The 18,092-nt window shown below is 34.8% G+C and overlaps 1 protein-coding gene across 1 annotated transcript in view; it reads right to left on the bottom strand.

Moving 5' to 3' along the window:
• The window catches only part of PLCZ1 (phospholipase C zeta 1), a gene marked incomplete at both ends in the record, with an annotated part of 56,228 nt that overhangs the window by 23,185 nt on the left and 14,951 nt on the right, over nucleotides 1–18,092 (bottom strand). The window contains 4 exons of the mRNA XM_082310189.1: nucleotides 259–415; nucleotides 2,664–2,891; nucleotides 13,434–13,586; nucleotides 16,527–16,671. Of these exons, the coding sequence (XP_082166315.1) occupies nucleotides 259–415; nucleotides 2,664–2,891; nucleotides 13,434–13,586; nucleotides 16,527–16,671 (683 nt within the window). The remainder of the gene's footprint in view (nucleotides 1–258; nucleotides 416–2,663; nucleotides 2,892–13,433; nucleotides 13,587–16,526; nucleotides 16,672–18,092) is intronic.

The following is an 18,092-nucleotide window of genomic DNA, read 5'->3' as shown; positions in this document are numbered from 1 at the left end:
GACTGTAACTTCTAAATTATTTGATGCAGAAAACAATGAATCAAAAGGTATTCATACATTTTGTATATTATGTTAATATTTGTTCCTATAAAAATACATGAAATCAAAACAAAGCTGAGTTTCAATTTTCCTCACAAAAACAACTGGAATGTAAAAATGCAGTGTAAATGACAAGATATTTCTAAAACAATGTTATAAAAACAACCAAATAAAATTGGACAGCATGTGTTTCATAAAATTTTAACCAAAAGAAATTACCTGAATGTTTTACAAATTTTCGTGCTTTAACCTCTCCAATTGAATTATTTTCATAGCACTTCTGATTAGCTAGGGAATGCTCAAAGCTCACAAATCTCTCAGATTTGGTATAAATCACAAGGTCCGACAATGCAATGGCAAGTTTTATCTTCTTCATCTAATAATCATAATATAAAATAATGGAAGAATAAAAAAATCACAATAACACATGTTTCATTATTATTACTAACAATTCAGAAGACACTATAATTTTGGATGCATAAAGCATGGGAAAATGTGTCGCAATTAATGAATATTTGAGCTTAAGATATGACTTCTGATAGTGAGAGTTGATCCAGTCAGAGACAATTAAGGTTACTGTCTCTATGTTCATCATAGCAATTGCAGCGTGAATGGAGAGATGCTTCCAAGGCTTCCTAGCACAGTGTTCTTTTGGATAGCTTTATCATTCCCCTGCATCTGAGACCAGTATGTAAATTAACATAATTTTTCATGGCTTTTAATGTTACTCGTTTAAAATATATGTCCAACTTTATATTCCTAAATAGATAGAGTACTAGAAAAGGTATACTGGTACGAAGTACTTGGAGGGAAAAAAAAAAAAAAAAAAAGAGCATGAGAATCTATACATCAATAGCACAAACTCAACTACAAAATGTAGAATAACAGGAGAATATTTCACTGTGCCAAGCAAATCAATCATAGGTATATTCCTCCAAGCATTGCTCTGAAGTTAGGAAAATTCCATTCTTCTTAATTAAGATGGAAAGTTCTTTGGCCAAAGTCTTTCCTTAGCCTTGCTCCATTACCAAAGCAAGCATAAACAAAGGCTGCTGTACATTGAAGCGACTGAAATTTTAGCAAGGTCTTATCTCTTAAACTGAGGTACTATGTAACCTCTTCATTTTACTTAGCATGAACTTGTGAGCTAATCAGCAGTAGTAGCCAGCAAAGAGCTGATGTACTAATAATGTTTACATTCCCTTAAAGCTTTTGAAGGCTGACAAAATAACAGGGATTGCCTGCTCGTGGCTCTTACACTACACAAAGTTCAAGTGCTGTAATTATTCTGGGGGCTATGTCCCATGAGGAGCAATAGGAGTGTACTGGCACAGAACTCCTGAATAATACAACTCTCTGGATGGGGAAGGCAGTGACACAGCCAAAGCCAACAGCATCACTAGGGTATCTTGGGTGTGGCTTCAAATGCTCTCCCACTCTCAGAATAAATACTCCCACTCCACTAGAGTAGGACCCTGGAAACCATTTTCTCTTCTGCCTGTGAAACATGACCAGACATCTGTAGTTGCCACTGTTGATCAAGATGTATGTGGTATATGTTCTGGTCTGTAACATGATGTTACAAATATATGTGACCCTATTATCTGGAAATTTGGCCTTCCCTGTTCAGAGAGGACTCTATCCTTCCTCAGAAGGATATAGAATAATAGAATTTTTCCTTACTATCTCTCTATATCAGATGGAAAGAAAAAGAAGCAAAGATCTTGACCTTCAAATCACTTAATGAAAAGAAACACAGGAAGGCACTGCCTCTCAGCAAAATCACTGAGCCCTGATGATCATTGCCAGCCTAGCTGGATTCAGATAATCAGAGCATGATGTGCAAAAGTGACTGGATACTGGGTGCTTCCTGCATGTTGAAAAAACTTGAACAAAGCAGTTTGAACCCTGATGGAGCAACAGATGTCCAAGGCAGAGAATTACTATTTGGTTAAAAAAAATAAGTAAGTTCAATTTGACTATTAAAAAGAAAATTACTTCCAATTTTTACACTCTCTTTCAGAAGTAGTATTTAATGTTAAGTCTCTACATGAGAAATGTAAAAATACTTATTTTTATAAGTGCTTAAAATGCTTTAACGCAACCAGAACTCCTAATTTCATGCATAAATAGAGAACAGAAGAAAATAGGGGAATGGGAACTCTTCAACATTTCTATGATAGACTGGAAGGAAGAAATAGTTAACTCTGCCCTTCACCATCAGCAACTGCTATAAGTGTTCTCCATGCATAGCTCCAGGAGGTCCTTAAGACCAACAAAGGAGTTGGGCAACTTCATCTTAGATCTATTGTGCTATTGAGCACCTGGGACAAGCACAAGACTTGAACGTGAAAAATGAAGGTGGTGTTTAGGGTGGGAGCGCGGGGAAGGGTTGCTTTTTACTTGGATAATAAAATATGCTCCAGTTTGGAGTGTGTTGTAAGAATCAGGAAAACCCTGAAACCTTGAGCTAAAAAATATTCTTTCAAAATATATTGCTCTATGTATTTTTAAAGCCTATCTTTTAAATTTAGTCTCTATTTAAAGATAATATATTATTTCTTTTTTAAAAAAAGCCAACATACTTCTATGTGTTTTCTAAATTCAATTGAGACAAAAGTTACCTTTGCTTTTTTTCGAGGTGGGGGTGAAGGTTTACGTTCACTTTTTCTTTTTGAGGAATCGCTCTTTGGGCAAAGAGCAGCTTTTTCATCAGTCTCATCTTCTTCGGACATATTTTCGGATTCAGAAATTTCCCCTGTCTCACCATGACTTTCAAGATCTCTCCTGAGCATACCTTCCTCAATTGTTCCTATTTTTTTATTTTTTACCAGAATTTTGAATTTTAATGCCTGTAGAAAAGAGGTTAAAGAGTAGTAACTAGAATTATGTATGGACTAATTGTAGGTTTTCATATCTAGATATTGTTTAACCCACGTTCAAAGCTGTTTATTAAAAGTATAACGAAGTGAGGTAACACAATGAAGTGAAGATAGATATTGGTGAAGCAGAAGTCAAAAACAAATAAAACAGAATCTGGGGATCAAAGTACACAATAGAATGTGAATATCTAACCCCATGACAGGAAAAAAGGCTCTCCACCACACAGATACACAGATGCTGAAACTGTGAGTGAGATTAAGGTAGGAAGTTAAGTAAGTGTGAGGGGTGATGGTCAGGTAAGACATAGGAGGTATATTTTTTTACTATGCATTAATTCATTTTTATATATAGACTTATAGACATGTATCTGATATTAATGTGAAATTCTTTTTAGCTATGATTGCAGCTGCTGGAAATTTGTTACCCTGTTTGATTAGTGCATTTGTGCACATTCGTTTGGCATACCAAATAAAAACTTTTGTTGTTATGTCTTTATACAGTGGATCCTCATGCTGATCTTATGCGGTTAGGAAAATTAACAGAGCTTGGTAATTTGTTGCCTAAGCAGTTTCTCTGTTTATAAATGAGCATGTTTCAACTTCCATAATAAGAAAAGTAGGAAAAAAATTCATTAAAGATTATAATTTCTAATAAGATGGCTTTCATCTATGCATCTGAATCCTATGAGTATAAATTTCACTTAGATCTATGAAATAATAGTCATAGTAAAACAGCTATTATGTAGCAGACGTTCATCTCTACCTCTGTACATAGGAACTGTCAGTGAGTAACAGGACTAACTTAGGTTCTTGGATAAAGTAATCCACAAAAATATTCTTTAAATTTCATATGCACTCTTGAAAAGGAAGGCTATACTGCTGGGAAGGTTACAGAATCAAGGAACAAATACTTACACATTAAATAAAAGATAACTGAAATATTGTATTTTAAGGTTTCCATTAAGTAAATATGAAAAGCATGGATGATAGAAACCTATGTATAAACCCAAAGCTGTATAACAGAAACTAGAGCCGTAGGCAAAGAAATAGACATTCCATTTATTTACATTGCAATCTCCATTGCTGATAATCCCCTTATCACTGCAGATCTTGTATTAGTAGTTTGTCAAGGTGCCAGTGGAATGAAATATCTTATGCTTAATATCTATCAATGCCATGCTAGTGTAAGATTTGATTAGTCTCTCTGCACTGGTGATTCAGAATAAGGATGCCCTTTAACATTTCCTTCATTTCTTATTGATGCACTCATTTTTTTTTTCTGTGATATTTTTAGAAGAGTTTTAACATGAGTAATGCTACTCATATTTTAAAGAGTTCTGAATTTTCCTTTGCATCTTCATATCTCCCAATATTTAAAAGCAATTCTATCCACTTTTGGTCTTGTATTTTATTATTCATAGGTAAGATTTAATTCTACAAATTAAAAAAAGACCTAGTATACAAGGGAAGGAAAGCTTTTCTATGGACATATTACTGCCTCCTATATGTAAACTTGCTGTAAGTAAAAAAAGACCATATTCTGTGTCATGATACAAAAATGGGCCATGATGCTTTAAGTCAGATAGTTTCTAAAATTCTGTTTATGAACCTTTAGCAAAGATGTAAATACCCTGAGGCAGGACAAACATTACTTTTTGTTTTTTCTATAAAGATAACATTTTAATATCACAGCTCTCTTTTTAAAAACAGTTACAGAAAATACCCTAGCAAGAAGAAATTTTGTTACTTTTTGGCCAGAAGCAAATTCCAATAATAGTTAACCCAAATCACTGAAAGTGAAACATTAACTGAAAAAAACATACCACAGATTTTAAGTCTGAGCTTCAAACAGATCTTGAAAAAAACTTATGACAAATGTATGGTTACAAAATCAGTGACTTTGTGACATTTGAGTTCTTGAATTGGTAATCAGCAGTGCTAAACACGCAGCATCTTTTTGTACAAATGTCTAAATCTTTTAAGCAGATATTGAACTGAAAGGCTGAACATTCACTAAAACTTTTCTAGTTTAAATATAAAATACAAAATATTTTAAAAATGCATGTTTACTATGTACTTATATATAAACTGTAAGCATACTAAAAACTTTAAATACGTAAAACATAATAGATCTTCCCTAGAGCATAATGGGACTTCAAGGCTGGCGTAAGCAAAAGCCTCAAGTACAATCAATTGGAACAAATATTTAAATAATTAAATGAACAAAACTTAGTTATTGTACTAAATAGGCATTCTGGTTAATGTGATGTACAACACAAATCAGAACAGCTGAAGTAATACAAGACTCCAAGACAAAATCACAAGCACTTTGGAATGGATCAGGCAAATCCACCTGCTGACCACTGCAATGTCTTTGTGGCAGCCTTATAAATAACAGTTATTGAGATATTTGAAATCAATACTACCAGTAATGTCTGAGTTCTAGTTAAATGGATATTAATTATATCAGGAGCACCTTTTTAGCTATTTCATAACAAGCTTTCATATGATATAGTTATCTAGTGAGAAGTCCCCTACGTTGAAAATTCCAGTTCTGTGTTATGCTCTGTAGAAGACACAAAATCCATGAGAGAATCTTTCTAAATGTCCTTTTATTAAAAATACAAAAAAGCAAAACATATCTCAAGAAGGAAATTGGGAGGGGTGACACTGGCAGACTAATTTTCTGGATGAAGTGAAAACCTGACACAATCCTGGGTAAAAGTGTATGTGTTCTAGGAAACACTCTGTCCTTAAAAACAATTTTGCAAGATATTATTTCTCATATACAGAAAGAGTCCCACCCAGGAACCAAACTTCAAAGATAAAGGGAGAATCAATTTGCTAATGGCTCAGAGGTTTGACCTATTATAACTGTTGGCAGTAAGGTTAGATCCCCTTGAAAAATAGGACCCTAGCTGGCAGTACCTTGTCCTGTTTTACCTGAGGACTTCCTCAGACGTAAGAGAAATATGAAAACACACACAGACTTTCCCAACCATGAAATCAAAAAGACATCTGACAGTAGTCTTGGAGAAAGTTCTGGTGCAGATGATTTTGCATTTCTTAGAGACAAAAGGCAAAAAAAATGGGGTGTAACTGATCTGCAAATATGTTGCAAATAACAATGTTACCCAACCTGCTGCTCACAGTTGAAGAATCTGCAATGACTCAAGAGTCAGAGAGTAGCAAGGACCAGCAGCTGCACAAGGTGACCAAGGAGCTGAGGGTGACAGCAGGGCAGGCATGGGGCAATGACCTCTCCAACTAGGGCAACAGTAAGACAAGTAGAGCAGGTCTGGTGATGGTAGGCAAGTTCAGGAAACAGTCCAGGAACCGCTAGAGAAGTCACAAGGCAGGTCCAAGGTCAAAACAGGAAGCCATATCATATAAGTGAAGAATGGCTGAGTTTGGGAGGGAACCCTGGAGACCATCATGTCCAACCCCCTTGTTCAAAGCAGGGTCAATAAGAGTTAGGACTGTGTCCAGTCAGATTTTGAGTATCTCCATAATCTCTCCAGGCAACTTGCTCCAGTGCCTGACCACCTTCACAGCAAAAATTCTTTTTCTCCTGTTTAAATGGAATTTCTTATATTTCAGTTTGTTCAGTTTGTTCAGTTTGAAATGGCCTCTAGATATTTCACTGTGTACCACTGAGAAAAGTCTGACCCCAACCTAGAGAATCCAGAAATTTTATGATAAACAATACTGATTTTCTTATTTTTGAGGTCATCACAAAGGCCTGGTACATTTTTAACATCTTTCTTCTCATTTTTGTAAAGAATAGATGCCATAGACAGATTGAAAGGCAAAACAGTGGACTGGAAATGTTTTTGACTTGCTAAGAAGTAAAGATATTTCTGATGCAAAGACTTGGTCAAGACATTTGCATATGTGACTTGTAGGTCTAAAAAATAGGAATGAATCTCATCACTGAAGCAACAGAATCAGATATGCTAAAGCAGTCTTCATCTTGAATTTCTGAGTGAAAATCTTCATGTCCTACTTTTTCAATAACAAGAAAATAAGACTATAAAACCCTATAAAGATATGGGAGAGGAAAATTTGGAGATGGTTAGACTGAAAATTGAATCATATAACCACAGGTTAATCAGAGTATTACCCTTTTGTCAGACATTACAGGCAGTCAGTAAGAACATATTTCTCAGAGATTATAGACAGCCAGGTACAACCAAGTTTTGAAAGTTTCTCAGTGAGACAGGTCTTCTCAGAGAAAGGAAGAAAGTATAGTAGCAAATCTCTTAGAGATACACTCAAATGTTATACCTAGATGTCTAAGACTGTAGTACTTGGTTCACCCATACTGGTGCATTCTGGGAAAACAGTGGCTGCGTATGGAAAGCTCCTTTGTATATTGAGTAGATACAGGTGAAGAGAAAGGTGAAGAAGGAGTCCTGGCTATGGGGTTAGTTGGTTTTGCCCCTAATAGTAGGATTTAAAATGCCCAGAGAGCATAAAGTTGTACTGGAGACTTTCTGTAATCTTTCTCGAGAAGATTATTAAATAGGTCCTTTTATTTAGATAGCATGGCTTTAATAACTATGGGGAAACCTTGGACATCGTGGCCAGAAATGCTTCTGAACCACCACAACATAGTAATTCATCTTGCAGCTGTGTAGTAAAGATTGAAGACGACTTGTAGAATAACAATAGTTGCCACTTCACTTTCAGTTAACAATGCATCAATATCTCTTTCCAATTTTGTGATAGGAAACCTGCAAATAATGAAAAATTCCTCAGTAGTTCATGTACATATCATGCCAGCAGTGTAAGGTAGTTTGATGTAGTACAGTGCAAAATAATTGAGGAACAAACCTTCATCAAAAGCATCAATGCATTTACATTCTTTTTTGCGTGTTATGTTTGAGGATTACTTGTTTCTTTCAGTAGCTGTCAAACCCATTAAAGAGGAAGGATTCAGCAGGGTAAGAAAAAATTGATCTCACTTCTAGGATTCTAACATTTTCTAAGTGCATCTACAAATTGCTGCATGAGACACTACATTCTGTCACTTTATATCAGCATAATCCAGGTGTGCTGGTGCAATTGGCAGAGGTCTCTGGTGCCAGGCAGTAATGACAAATATAATTTAATGTGGGAACTGACTAAAAGGACCTGATATTCCAGTGAATATTAAAGGAAGTTCATGAAGTCTCTTTAGAAGCATCATAGGGGGCAAGACTGCAAGGAGAAGGTTGTAGTGGGTCTGTTGCTTTGGGTGGCAAAATATCTGCATGGGAAGAATGTAAGAGGATAGGTAGGGTAGGAGAGATTGGTGAAGCTCAAGGGTGGCCTCAGTTTATCTCCCTGGATAAGGGGTGTGTGAAAACATGAAACAGTGTAAAAGCTTTCTCTTTCCTCTACTCCACATTTAGAGGAAGGATTGTCTGCTGAGATGCTACAGAATACAGTTACATCCCAGGGAATTAACAGCACTAGTATATTCAGCTGCCTGGTGAACATATGACTGAGGCCAACGAATTAAATAAACTCTTTTCCTGAAATTTTCTGGGTTTTGTGTTTCAGGGCAAGTGGGTGTTGAGGAAGAGCAGAAAATGATAGCTTTCGGTGACCATCCGATTTTCTTTTCTGGACCTCCTTGTGATTTTCATTTAGACTTACAATGGTAGGAGACATCATGCATGAGCTGTGGTCCAAGGAAGCACCTAAGACTGGGTTTGCTCTGCATTTTAACACTTCTTTCAGACACACACAATCATCTCATCTGAAAAAGGTGTAACTCAAAACATACTTAGAAAAGGAAGGAGGAGATTGATCAGACAACAGAGGAGAAAATAGTTTCCATGGAGATCTCCAAATCTCCAAGATCTAAATAAGAACCTGTAATTGGCAAATGTTTCTATGAAGTGTTTGGAGAAATTATGTGGCATTCCACTTCATGTTCAGACAAGGGCACCATTTGATTCAGATCTTGAAGAACATTGAGAAGTGGGTATTGAAAGGAAGTCTTGCATGAGCTGCATGCACCCCTTCATAGGAGGAGAAAACTAGGAACAACAGTAGCTGTCAGATGAGGAAGATTTCCCACCCCAGAAACATAATGTCTCAGTCTTATGTGACAGGGGTAAGCTGGATGTTGAAGGTCCTTGCCAAAGAAATTTGAGAGAAAAGGGATGGATGGCTGAACTGGTTAGTCCAGAGCCAAATCTTTGAGGGATCCTATAAGCAAGTTGTTAAAAAAAGCCTAGCAAAGAAGGCAATAGCACAGGTCGTGAACACAAGAGGTGACAACTAAGTGATCAATAACTTGTTGTGACTCAGACAATCAGAGGACTTGAGGGACAGAAGTATGCCCATTGCATTTATAGTCATGTGAGGCACATGTGGAAGTAAAGAGGTTTGTGCTGTGTCCCTAGGGATATTATTAGATTGGAATATTCTCTAACAGAGCATATTATAAAAACTGTCTCTGTGGTTATTATTACTTTTAATGAAGAGTGAAAAGACTCCCTACCCTTTCCATCCCTCCCATCTTCCCTGATAAGATCCAACTAGAAGGGAGAAGGGTGGGGCTCAACTCAAGGTAGGTGAAGAGGACAAAAGAAGGGAAACAAGATTGTAGGGAAAGTGGAGGTAAAGCACTGTAACTCTAATCCAAATACCTTAATTTTTAAACTCAGAGTAATTCAATTCATATATATATATACACACATATATACACACAGACATAGTAAAGTGACTGGAAGTATATTCACCTTAATACTGAGCTACTTTATTGTGACATACATATTCATTTATAATCAAGATAAGTAAATATTTTAGCATATAAGCAATTTACCACCTATTTTTATTTTGCTTTAATACAAGACAGTGTAACAGTCTAAAAAAAGAAGCAGCACTGAAGAAATCATCATTTTAAATTAATATATAGAACAGACTTTAAGAGCATATTCAATAAAACATTCTAAGGAAAAAGCTAATCATCTAGGTGAAACGAATGTATGTTGGCCACAGAACACGCTGAACAGGACTCTACAAAGAAAACTTAAGACCTGTTGGTAGGCTAAATTAGAGTGTATAACAATTTCTTTTTAAAAAATATCCTTTTTGCTATATTTTCTATTTCTTTTTTTTATTTCAATATTCAGTGAAAGATACAGGTTCACATATAAATACAGATGAGTTGCATAGGAAAGTTTCAAAAGAGGAAACTGATTTCAAAGCTTTCCCTTTTTGTTGCATATGAATATAACACAGACAGATACAGTTATCTGATAAGAATTCTGTTAGTAAAAGTACTCATGTAGGCAGGTACACCAATTCCCTTGAGTGAATTATTCATAGTAGTTTTTTTCAAAATGAGTTATCAGGCTATTGGTTGTATCAGCCTCTAAACAAATGTATTTAGTATGCTTGAGCCATGCCAAATAACACTTATCATTCTGTTGAACCAATCTCATATCTGAGCAATTACAATGAACTTTAATCACCCTGACACTTACTATATTTTATTAGACTTACATTAGAAATCAGAAAACTGTCATGTTTAAAGAAAAATGCCTTTACTCTGTTACTGGTGTTAACACTTCTGATACAATTTTTTTCCTGGGATGGCTTTACCAGTTGGGTTCCTATAGAATCATACCAGATGCAATAGCTCCTTCCCTATTCTTGCTAGCGCTCCATCTTGGAAAAAGTGGAATAGTAAATGCTATAGCTGACAACTATTTTTTTTTACACTAACCAAGAATCCTTATCACGGACAGCATTTTAAATTCATCATTTATGGTTCTGTAACATCTCTTTTGCACTGCTTAAGTAAAGCAGGCTTAAGACTAAGTTCAGCATCTGGCTCACTCAAATGGGAATGAATTTACCCAGGCCTTGAATATGCACTAAGTCCCAAGCTTTAAGGATGTGATGCCACTAAACACTTTTTGATCATGGACCAAAAGTGGTTCTTCAAAAAGATGCTAGCCAAAAGTCAAACTTACTACTCTATTTGCAAATTCAGTCATAACTACATGTTTTCATTGCAAAATAAAATCCTAAAGATTTTTCTTAAGTGCTTGATCAGAGCAGCTAAGAGAAATGGAGATGATCCTAATCCTTGTTCATTCTCAACATAATCATTTATTAAATTCAGACTTTTGTAAATCAGCTGAGGGCAGTGGTATTATTCAGGTAACTCTTACATCTTACATAGATGCGGAATACATCTCACATAACTTTAAAAGATTAAAAGTTCAATAGAAGTAATCTCACCTGAACAGCGTACATTTAAGTGAGGAATAAGTATGGAACCCAGCAATGCATTTTCAGGCAAAAATTCTACAGAGCTGACTTATGAAATCTCTAAGCTATGTAAATATGAAGTATGAATTCCCTGTATCACAATAAAAATACGGTAAAGGACATACAGAAAGTATTTTTAAGTATGTGATTCGGTGACTCCACGATTCAGATGCAGTACACTGATTTTGTATGTGCTACAGAGGACATACAATCCTTGGACACCTGTTAGACTGAATACAGCTATGCTTTGAGAAGCTTTAAAACAAACCCTTGTGTTTAATACAGTTTATATTTTTTTCTAATTTACAGAACAGTTTTCAAGGTTGCAAAGTGATATTGGACACTGTGATATAAAAATATATAATGCTACAATCTAAAAAAAGATGTTTTCTTACTGAGAAATTTATTAAGATATATTAAATATATTTACCACAACATTGTTATGAAAATATAACAGTACGGTAATACTTTAGCAAGTCTTTTGGACACACCACTTCAAAAATGTTTTTTCTGTGACAAATCCTTTACAAAAATGCATCTCTGTGTGTGTTGTCTTTCCTTATGACAGTGTTTCCTCCCCACATTTTTATTTGCATTGTTCCTTTTTCAGTTACTGTAAAAAAAAAAGGTATAAAATATATCTGATATATCACTATATATCTGATATATCACTGATAACAGTGACAAGTCTAAGTAACTATTTTGTATGTATGCATGTATTGGTGTTACAAGTGATTAAGAAATATCTTTTGTCCTTGAAAGAAAATTATGTGCAAAGGCTGGAACAATGGGAATTTATTTGTTTTAGTTTGCAATAAAATTTTCAACACCCATCTAATTGCCTTTTCTGACTTCATATCCCAGGGGTCTCAAGCCACCAGCTGAGAAACATTGCCTTAGGGAGAAACACACTGACAAAGAGAGAATGTTTTTGCAGTAACAGAACGAGATGAAATAGTTCCATCAACACTGTTATTGACAAAAAATGTAGATTCATTTTTCCATTTCAATAACATGTTTAAATTTCAGGAAATTCTTTCAATCTAAGGAGCAAAAAATAAATTAGCAGAAAACAGATACTTCTTAAAGTGAAGATTTTAAAATTTTGGTTCAAAACATAATGTTTTTTAAAAATTTGTACTTTGTTTCCTCTTTTAAAACTAAGATGCTGGAAGCCTTCTTTCAGAGAAAAGCAAGAGGAAGAGAGGAGAGGAGAGGAGAGGAGAGGAGAGGAGAGGAGAGGAGAGGAGAGGAGAGGAGAGGAGAGGAGAGGAGAGGAGAGGAGAGGAGAGGAGAGGAGAGGAGAGGAGAGGAGAGGAGAGGAGAGGAGAGGAGAGGAGAGGAGAGGAGAGGAGAGGAGAGGAGAGGAGAGGAGAGGAGAGGAGAGGAGAAAATTGTTCAGTTTAACCTCAAAATATTGATTTCACAGGTCAACAGAAACTTCAAAGTTGTTCATTATTACACAATGTTTCAATAACTTGACATTTCAAAATTAAATTAATCAGGCATTTGCATAGCTCTCAGGTTCAGAGTTCAGATTCAGTAGTACTTCTACAATTTTGGCAAGTCATTCCCTCTATATAAATCTGCCCTCTTTAGAAGCAGATGCTCTTTTCTGCATTTAGACTACCACATCTCCAACATAGGACTACTGTAGATGAACCACACTGATAACTTAATTCATATTAAGTAATAGTTTACTTCAAAAAAATCAGAGTAATTTCAGTTTCACTACTCAGTTTTTGATACGCAGGTTTATCCAGTGTTAGGAAGTACAGTTCAAAAGAACAAGACACATTAGTACAGCTGCCATGTTTCCATATAAAATAAACTGCAACCCACAAATTTCACTTCACTGTATTTGCATATAAAATAAAATAAAACTTTTAATGCATCCAAAGCACCAGAAGTTGGATTGATGTGAACTGCAAGATGTAAGGCTTTGCAAAAATGTTAGTATATTAGCTTTTCAAAAATACATGCTTCAGCATTGTATTGAAAAGGGTTTTCCTTTAAACGAAAACTTTCATATCAACCCACATGATTCATTTTTTCTGTTTTCTTTATCTTTTCATGTGTTTTTTTTGTGTTGTTTAATTATTTTTTGTTACCACTTGAAGTCTATTTCAGACACCAGATGAGCAGTTTCATAAATTCATCTTCAGAAGACTAAAAAGAAAAACCAAAGCAGTTTTTTTTCCCTATCTTTCACAGAGAAAAATGCAATGTTATTACCTCAGGAGAAGGTAGTTGAGTCACCGCTGTATCACCAACTGTTGATGTAAGAAGTTTGTCACCTAGAATACTTTCTAAACAGTCTGCCATTACTTGCTGTTGCTTAGGGCTGCAGTGGTTCTCCAAAGACAGTACAACTGGATAATCAGATACCTGGAAATATAATTTAAAGGTTTTTATTATTTATAAATATAAAAAGGACTACTTGATTTCCCCAGGTATCTTGCAAAAGTCCCCTTGGTAATCTGTACTTTCCTTTATTTTCAAAACTTTCACAATATAGGTCACTTGTTTCAGGTTAGTAACACAATAAAAAAGCTCACAATATTTACAGAAAAGAGAAAACACAACTGAAGAAGAGAAAGAAATGCATTCTCAGGAAGTTAAGGGGGGTTAAAACAGGGCTAGACATATACAGAGATGAAAAAAAAACAGCTAAGGAAATCAAATGAAGATCAGTTAAGAAGGACACAATACTTCATTAGAGAAACCAGGTAATATCTATGCTGATCTTTGGAAAGCGCATATTGAAGTGTATTTGTCCAATAATCCATAGAAAATAATTTATCAGAGACATTTAACAAACTGTTGGACATAATGTTTAACATAATGTTGGATGTAAAGAAAATAGAGAGAACATAAGTGTTAAATCAGGCAAAAATCAGGCTGATTCAATTGCACAGGGCAGAGTACAACCTGGAAGCAAAAAGCAGAATTTCTCACACAGTTAGTAGCTTAGCTAATACACAGAGTTTCTGAAGAATGATGCATTGGCTACTGTGTGTCTGAAACAGCATTTCACAACAAATGAACTTACAAATCATAATTTGACATTGTAATAAGAATTATAATGTCATCTGCCAAAAAAAGGGGATGGGGTAAAACCTCCCAGACACACTAAAGCATAAAAAATTATTTAGCTTGATTTCAAAGGAGTCTTAAAACATTCTGAATTCTAAAAACATCAATGTTGACCATTGGTGTTTTTCAAAATTAAAGAAATCTTCATCTCTTTAGGCTTAATATCTGCTATTCCCAGGAAGATCTTTCTTTTGCACCTAAAGGTTATATCACAACTGCTTTGAAATTCTGTTGACTAAGTCATCCCAACAGGGAATTATCACACTGGGTAGATGAACTTTTTTAGAAATAATGACTAAGTTTTGTGGAAAACAATTTCAATAAGGGGAAATAAGGGAAAAGAAAAATAGAAAACAAAATTATTGCAATTTTCATGTACCTATAGGAAGAACTTGGAAGCTTTGACATAATCATATACCTTTAAATTTACATCTGACATATTTTAATGGTAGCTCCTTTAGTGGCTGGCATCTACTTTAAATGACAATGAAAAAACAGTGATAAACAAGGCAAAATTAGCTTTCAGCTAAATATTAATTGTAGCCACCAGTTTACTGTAAGTGACACAGATTTAAAATATTTCTCTGTTTTGCGAGGGAGAGTGTTTATTTTTGTGTACAGAATTTCCTGCATTGTTTACACAGATTTGTTATGAAAAGCGATAATTGTTTTGTTTTGTTTTTAAAAGGTAAAATCAGATTCTAAAATTGCAATTGACAAAGTAAACTAGGATTAAATATCTTTTGCTTTAATTTATGACAGGTTTTAATTGACTACATTTCAAGTTGAGAGTATCCTTAAAATTTGCTCAAAAATAATTTCCTTCACATGAACGAGCTATGCAAATTTTTTTAGAATATCAAAAACTTTTCTTGGAACTCTTTACACCTTACTCATCACAGTACTCAAGCAAGACAGGTGAAACATGAAAAATTGAGTAAAAATTAGAGAATACCTCAAATGAGACATGTCTATTTAGACTGTGTAAATAAATCTCATAAGTTGCCACTAATACTGGTGGCTACTAAAAACAAATACTCTGAATAAAATCTTTGCTTGGACAGGACCTAAACTGTCAATTTCTAATGGAAGTACCATTTTATGTTTACCCTGTTTTTTATACTTTTCCCCTCAGCATTTCCCATTGACCACTAATAGAAGCACACTTTAACCTGGGTAGACAGCTGGTATGAACCATTATCTACTGTTGTGATTTTATCATCTTATTGTAACTTGTGCCTGTTAAATGAAGTTTGTATTATAGTTATGTACAATATGCTGTGTATTAGCAAAAACAGGTGAGTTATCTCTAATGTGTTGTGAAGAACAGTGAAATAAAATTGTATTTTTATTTTCACTATCTTTTAAAATCAGAAACTTATTAAAATTTATACAGAAATCAGAACAGAAAAAAACATAGCTTTGCTTCACTCTGAGTAGGCTATAAAAATATATGCATAAAAATCCATATAAATATATGATCATAGGTGTATATATTCACACACATAATGCTGGTCTGAATACAAGAGTTATCTTAATAGTCATTCAGGACTTCATTTGAGCAGGAGTTTTGCCAGAAACCTATACAAAAGACTGAGACACTGCCAACAGCTCTCCAGTTTTTGCTGCTTTGCCAGAGATAGGCAGAAGGGACATTGCCCTAACGAGTCATCTGACAAAAAGACAGCAGTAGATGGTAACTTTTACCAGGCCTTGAATTCAAAATAAAAAGAGAGGAAATGGAAAACACAGTGTCAAACTCAGCTATAATCTAACACTTTTCTCTATTTCGTAAATTCAAGCATAAGATATAAAACAGACTGATAGCAACAGAATAATAAGTGAAGGAAAAAAATGCAAAGGTATAAAGAAGGAGTAAAACATCAGACTGATTCTGAAGTAGTTTTCACTTTATATTCAGTCCTTGTTTAAATGACCACGGGTGAGAATTCCACCTATAAAACTCAGTAAGATCTTCTGAATTCCTTGCACTAGGTTTGGTTTACAATCATTATTGGCAAAATATGTTTACCGTTCCTTAAATATATAAAAAAAAATATTAAGAACAGATAGCACGATTTTCCCATAATTTATTTCAACAGTGCCCACTGGTACAAGCACTGTCTCTGTTTCATATTTTTGGTACCCTGGAGAATCACTGGCAACAACCATGTCCATGGGCTTTGTTAAAGCCACCATCACATTTTAACCAACACATATATGTATACATACCACAAATGCATACTTGTCTATCACTTGAATTACAGAACGAAATGGAATTTTGCTCGTTAAAGTGTGACCATGATACACAACAGGTTCATTGTTTGAGCCATCCCAGCAGTCAATTTCCAGGCAACGACATCCTTTTAAGAGAGCACTTCAAAAGAACAAGAGAAACAATTTTACAGTCAAAAGAAAGATACCACGCTTTCTTATACAAGTCACTGTATTTCTGATTACAAGCACATTGAATAACTACAAGAAACCCCTACTTTTTCACCACAAAAGAAAATAAATCCTATAGAATTATACAGATATGAGGCAGAGCTATATTTTCTGTTGTTTATCTCAGGCATGTTAGGTCATAAACTTTACTAGAGTATTAAGGAGTAACATGGATCAGCTGAATAACCTTCATTAAGAGACTAAAAATGAGGGTCAAAGATTTAAATAAAAGAATTTTGGAATGATGGCAAATTGTTTCTTAAAATAGAAGAAGAAATGTTTGAAAGGGCCTTTTTTATTACTGTTCCAGGATTTGTCTGCAAGTTTGAGAATCATTATACTTAAAAATAACAGCATTTCACTTACAGAATTAGGTTGTGCTTGGTCTCCCCCCACCTTATTTCTAAGAGGGAGTGCTAAAGTTTCTCAGATGCCTTAAATTTATTCTGTTTTAATTTTTAATATGTTAATGGCACCCCTTAAAGATCTTAGGTTTCTAATATTTGCCTTGTTAGTAATTTAAACATTTCTTGTAGACTATTTTACCTAATTACCAATCTGTCTTTCACATGCTGCCCTTTACATGCTAACGATATTTCAAAGATGCTTCTAGCTTTTTCATTTTACATTTTCCTTACACAAATAATAGACAAAGAGGAAGAGAAGGGTGTTTATACCCCCTTTGCAGTTACTTTAAGCAATGCAGTATTAATGTCGTATGATTTTAAATACTGTTAGAAATAAATTCACTAGTGTTTCTGAGGATTGCAAGCCATTATAGAACATCCAGAGAACAACCAAAACAAAAAAGTTCAGATAGATGATGGTTCCAACTGCTTTCACTTCACTAAAGTAGTACAAAGTAATAAGAATGCTGGACGCCTGTCTTCCAAATTCTTCATACTTTCTGTCCCCCTCTGTATTGCCTTTATAACGTAATCCATTTTCTCCTTCCCTGATCATTTTTTCTAAATGCATCTCGGCAATAAGGCATCCTGGTTTCCTCCTCTTGGAGTCATAGGCTGCACATTCAATGACAAACTTTCTTCTCCCTCCTGGCTACTGCAGTGCCCACTTTTGTTGTTGTTTCTAAACTGCCATACACTGCAACATACACTGATCAGAGATATCCTTGATGTACTCCACCACACTGTGCCCTTACGTCCTGTATATTGATCAGATTAGAGTTTGCCCAGGAATTTTACATTTCAAGGAGTTATTTATTTTAGCATGGCATGTTGAGATTAAAAACTAATTTAATCATACACTGTGCAGCATACTATAGATTTCATTTGCTGCAAGGTAGATTTTTTGAGATGTAAGTGAAACAATAGATTGTTGATATGAACAGAT

Source organism: Platalea leucorodia, assembly GCF_965183815.1.
Source record: "Platalea leucorodia genome assembly, chromosome: 4".
Lineage (NCBI taxonomy): Eukaryota > Metazoa > Chordata > Aves > Pelecaniformes > Threskiornithidae > Platalea > Platalea leucorodia.
This window is presented reverse-complemented; position numbering and strand designations above follow the sequence as displayed.